This window comes from Micromys minutus, assembly GCF_963924665.1.
Source record: "Micromys minutus genome assembly, chromosome: 1".
Taxonomy (NCBI): Eukaryota; Metazoa; Chordata; class Mammalia; order Rodentia; family Muridae; genus Micromys; species Micromys minutus.
This window is the reverse complement of record NC_137969.1, coordinates 23,321,364-23,326,833: the sequence shown is the minus strand read 5'-3', so window position 1 is coordinate 23,326,833 and position 5,470 is coordinate 23,321,364. Positions and strand designations below refer to the sequence as shown.

The following is a 5,470-nucleotide window of genomic DNA, read 5'->3' as shown; positions in this document are numbered from 1 at the left end:
AGCAGGAGGCTTTGGTGCCAGACCGATCCGGAGTTGTGGCGCCACTACCCAGGGTCATACTCCACAAAGACCCTCTTCTTGTCTAGAGAATAGAGTTACCCTCACACTATGCTGCATTACCATGAAGCGTGGTACCTGCAGCCTCAGTTACCTTGATGGGTGCTGGTATCTAAGCAACATTCAGGATGCTGTGAGTACCACCCTCACCCCTTGGAACACTTCCCCTCTTATGGCAAGATTGGGCTTTAGCAGAGGCTCAGAAGTCTTGGTGACACCTGGTGTGGCACAAGCCCTGCCAGCCCATGCAGCATCCTGACTCTTCCACACTGTGGCCTGGGCTAGGGACATTTGTCATCCCATGGCACTTGGTAGCAAAGTGAAGAAGAATTAAGAAATTGATCCAAGGCTGTGGCCAGAAAGGGGGATGGATCCAGTCTGCCCCTCGGCATCCAAGTGCAGTGCTTCCCCCCCTTCAATACTGCTTCAGCCCTAAAAAGATACAGGCTTTTCCTTCTCTGTCCTCTGGAGCCCATAGTGGGGACTCAGCGGTGGTTACACAGCCACGAGCCAGAGGTTCAGAGGAAGACTCTCCTCCAAATCCAGAGCTGCAACCAACAGTCTCCATCCTGCTTAGTGGCTGCTCTATGGATGACAATATGTAGTCAGGTGGCCCCAGCCCTACACATTGTCCTGCCCAGAAGACTGGAAGGATTAGGTGCACCCAAGTCCTCTTTCACCCCCAATTTTGCTCCAAGAGATCAGATCAGTCCTTCCTCTGATCTGGGGCAATACCGCCCCTTCCTGGCCTCTGATCCAATCTCCCATTCTTCCATCTCTCCCCTCTGACCCTCTCAACTGCTTTTTCTGGCATGACAAAAATTTCTGGTAGAAAGTGAATGCCTGCTTCCTTTCTAGGTACCTCCAGCGCCACCCCCTCCCAACTATGCACCCGCCCCTTATTACAGTTTCCTTCTAAAAGAATCCAGTGTCCCAGATCCTAGAAGCGTGTCACATTCTTGCTCCCACCCTCCTTGGATGCCTGGCCCTGGCAGGGGCCCCACCGGAAAAAGGTGGGGAGTCTGAGCCCTCGATACCCCCACACGGCTATTTAAAGGGGCAGCTGGCCCAGCAGTAGGCAGCAGACACCATGGCACCAAAGACACTGCCACTGTTGCTGTTGCTGCTGCTGGTGGTCTGGCCTCTGATGGTACAGCCTGCGCCCCCCACCTGCTACTCCCGGATGCTGACCCTGAGTCATGAGATCATGGCAGATTTCCAGAGCCTGCAGGCTTCAGAGCCCAAGGTGAGTTCTTTCTTCCCTTGCCTTTTGCCTTGGGAAGATAGATAGATAGAGATAGATAGATAGATAGATAGATAGATAGATAGATAGATAGATAGATAGATAGAAAGATAGATAGATAGATAGATAGCTTCTTCAGTTCTCTCATTAGCCTGATGACCAACAATGTATGCTAAGGGGGTGGTACACTCCTTATCTGTTGAGGGACTATGGAGCAATTACTCAGCCCTCTGTCTCAGCTTCCTTCTCTGGTAAATAATGGGGATGATCATATCTCCCTGGGTGTGATGGGGCTGAAAGACCCATTGACCACAGGGACACACGACAAGTGTTAAAGCTGTTAGCCCTATCCTCAGAGGAAGACCCCAGAAATTCAGGGGAGTCCCCTGAGGACTGCTGCAAGGGGAGGGAGTCAAAGTCCTCTACATGCTTATCTCTAAAAGAAGCAAAACCCATTGGATTCCACTAAAAGCCTGGGTAAAGTTCAGCTGCTTGTACCCGCTTCAAGCAGACCCCACCATTCCTTAAGTTTTGGGGCTCACATTATCTTAACACTTTTCGTTTTTACAAGTTAGATTGCATTCCTTACTACCTCGTGATAAACAGGATAGACTGTAGAACAAAAGGGAAATGCACAAAAGACCATGGGGGGGTGGGGGGGGGGAGAGAAATAGTATTTGTGAGCCTGCCACCTAGAGGCAATGTCTGTTATAGCAATTGGAGGGCAGTCACCACTCTGTTGCAAGTGGTCATTGTAGTGGTGGTGATGGTGGTGGCAAAATATGGATTACATAGCACGGATGGCTTAGCGTAGCACAGATGACTTAGTGTGCCACTTATTAACCCCATCACGCAATAAACTCATGCTGCAACACTTTAGACACTCGTGCCCTTATTTCTTGCCAGGAAACAGATACAACACTGCCCTTAGGAGCATATGGTGCTAAAGGGTAAGATCCGAGGCTCAGAGCCACAGAGTGGGACCAGGTGAAAGACAAAACACTCAGTCTTCTAGTTCACAGATGAGGAACTGAGTCGCAAAGAGGGAAGGCACCAGTCCCAGGTCACACTGAGGTACATAGAGGGAAGGGCATTCAGTATATAGACACACACACACACACACACACCTCTTTACAGTGATGTGTTATATCTGTGTAGACACACACACCTCTTTATGGTGATGTGTTATATCTGTCTATGTTATAACTTAAGGCTCTTACATGGGTAAATATATAAAATTCATTGATGTATATAATCTTCATATGGCAAGCTACTATAAACCCAGCTTTCATATATTCAAATACCATATATCTACAGTACTATAGAATGTCCTATGTATGTTTGTGCATGCCTATAACGTGTGTGTTTGTGTAAAATCATGTCCTAATTTCACACTATTGTAAAGGCTGTGCTCTGATGTAAGATTCCGGGAGAGAAGGTGTCACAATACAAGATGTTCTGTAGGTGCCATGGCACCAAGAAAAATAAAAGCTCTGGGACCATTGCCTGGCGACAGCTGTCGGGGAGCAGACTGTGACTGAGCTGTCCCTATGGGTATCCCGTTCACTTGCTTCCTTCCTACAGGGTTCATGTGTGAGGTACTTGCCCCGGCTTTACCTGGATATCCACGTAAGAGAATGTTGTCTGGTGGGGTGGGGTGGAGTGGGGTGGGGTGGGGTGGGATTGGGTGGAGTGGGGTGGGGTGGGATTGGGTGGAGTGGGGTGGGGTGGGGTAGGGTGGTGGATGTGAACTACCTCTGCTGCTGGCTTGAGGGGGCAGCCAGGGTTGAGGACTCATGAGCTCAGTCCCTGGCTCTCTGCCCCGTTTCCTTCTCCCATAACCTCTCTTGTTCCCACTCAGAATTACTGTGTGCTGGCCAAACTGCGAGACTTCGTGGCCTCCCCTCAGTGCTGGAAAATGGCGGAAGTAGACACTCTGAAGGACAAAGTGCGGAAGCTGTACACCATCATGAACTCCTTTTGCAGGCGGGTACGTGAGGCACTTGAAGAGTGGGAAGGTTGGAAAGGAGGGCAGAGGGAGGGACTTCCAGTCCAAGCGGCCTTTCTAAAGCAAGTCACCCTTGTTCAGTGATCAGAAATCAGATTGGGGCCCCAAAACCTCCCACACCTGCACATGGAAGCCACTTGGGTGGGTGACTCACTCCTAGAGCACACCATAGACACTCGAGGAAGAGGGCACGAGCCAGAGGCAGCCAGAGGACACTTTCTGAAGGAGCAGCATCTTGGTATGCATGTAGTTGGAGGAGCTGGTAGTTGGGAAGGAGGCACAGAGAGCCAGCATTGTGATCCCACAGCCCCAGATACTGTTATATCCTCTGGTTTTCCTTCCCTGTGGGAGCCCTCCTTCACACATCAAAGGTCAGCTGGGGGCTTAAGTGTCCATCTGGTAATATTAGGAGGAGGGTCCTAATAATCACACCATTACAGTTGATCATCTTATACTTTGTACTCTTTCCCTAAGATACCTAGCAAGGTAGCTAAATATATAATTGTAAATTCTAAGTTCTTTAAAAAAAAAATATTGATATGCCTATGTGTGTATGTGTGTATAATTGATATGCCTGTGTGTGTATAGAGTGTATTTGTGTGTGTGTGTGTGTGTGTGTGAGAGAGAGAGAGAGAGAGAGAGAGAGAGAGAGAGAGAGAGAGAGAGAGGCACACATAGACAGAGACAAACAAAGACAGACAGACAGACAGAATATAAATGTGTCATTTATATACATGAGTCCAGCTGGGGGACATCAAGTGTCTCACTCTGACACTCTCTGCCTGTTTCCTTGAACTAAGCTGGCAGATAGTAAACCCCAAATATCCTCCTGTCTTTGTGCTCCGCAGTACTGGCTACCCACATCCTCTTACATGGGTCCTGGGAATTAAACTTGGATCTTCAAGCTTTTGTAGGACATGGTTTTACCTACTGAGTTATCTCCTCAGACTCCCCCTTGCAAATATGTATGTTTAAGTTTGAGGGGAAGTATATGGGGGCGGGCACCTGTGTGTGTATATGAAGGCACCAACCTGGCCAGAGTAAGGCTCTCCCCTCCAGAATTCTTAGCTTGCTGATGCTTTTTCCTGTGGCATCCCTCTTTAATCCTGAATTCCCTTGGCTTGTTGTAAACAGGGGGGGTTGAATTTATCAGAGTGCCTTCTGGTGCATGGTGTGCACTGGCTGAAGTGGCTGGACCTGGGAACTGGTGCTGTCCTGTAGTGGCTGCACCCATTCATCCTATGCACCCACCCAGTCATCTGTCCATCTGGTCAACCAAAGCCTGAGGAAATGCCAGTGAGAATGCAAAGAAGCAGTGCTCTCCTTGGGGACAGAGGTGTATTTCTACACCCTAGGGATGCTTGGACAGTCTTGGAGGGTGACAGCAGTCCTGGCATTGCCTGCAGGCTCCAGGGACATCGGCAGCAGCATTTGCTCACTGCATGCTTGTCTTTTCCAGGACTTGGTATTCCTCTCAGATGATTGCAGTGCCTTAGACTACCCAGTTCCTGAGGCCACAGGTCCTCCAGACGGGCAGAGCTAAGACAGTAGAAGGACCAGAAGAACAACTCAGAGGCCTGAAGCTGGGCCAGATGTCCAAACAGAGCCACAGTCCCCCCAGTCCTCCTTTTAGTGCAACTGTTAGACCTGCCATGTGTCTCTCTACCTTCTGAAAGACCAGTGAGGATCCTGCCCCTGAGCATGCTTTGTGCATGGGTGGGAAGCTCAGCCCCTAGGTGTCTCGTTGGACAATAAGAGGTACAAACAGGGAAATACACACTGGCTTCTCTTTGAGGAGCAAGCACCTGGGAAACAACAAAACTCCATGGCTTTGTGACTGCTTTAATGAAATAATGGGACCATTCTTCTTGTTGCTGCTTACACCCAAAGGGGCCTCAGCTTTATGCTTCCTTCCTGCACACGCTTTCCTTCCTTCCTCTCATTTTAAAGTGTTTTTTTTTTTTTTTTTACTGCTTTTGCAATGCATTTACAAGGCTTTTATGTAGTGTGAACGAGCCACCCTTTCACTGAAGGGTGATGGAAACCAAATAAACCTCTATTGTGAGAAGCAGGGGTGCTGCTGTATTACCCCACAGTAGCCTTAGATGGCTTTTCTCTACTTTCTCTCAGAGCACCTGCTAATCCCATGATGCAATTGTTGA

The 5,470-nt window shown here is 49.0% G+C and overlaps 1 protein-coding gene across 1 annotated transcript; it reads left to right on the top strand.

The window, feature by feature from the left end:
• Nucleotides 1–1,147: 1,147 nt before the first annotated feature.
• On the top strand, nucleotides 1,148–5,237 carry CYTL1 (cytokine like 1; the record flags this gene model as incomplete). The annotated part of the gene is made up of 4 exons (XM_080941843.1): nucleotides 1,148–1,303; nucleotides 2,885–2,929; nucleotides 3,162–3,290; nucleotides 4,768–5,237. 4 exons carry the CDS (start codon nucleotides 1,148–1,150, stop codon nucleotides 4,849–4,851), a joined length of 414 nt encoding a protein of 137 aa, XP_080797969.1. The 3' UTR covers nucleotides 4,852–5,237.
• Nucleotides 5,238–5,470: the final 233 nt, after the last annotated feature.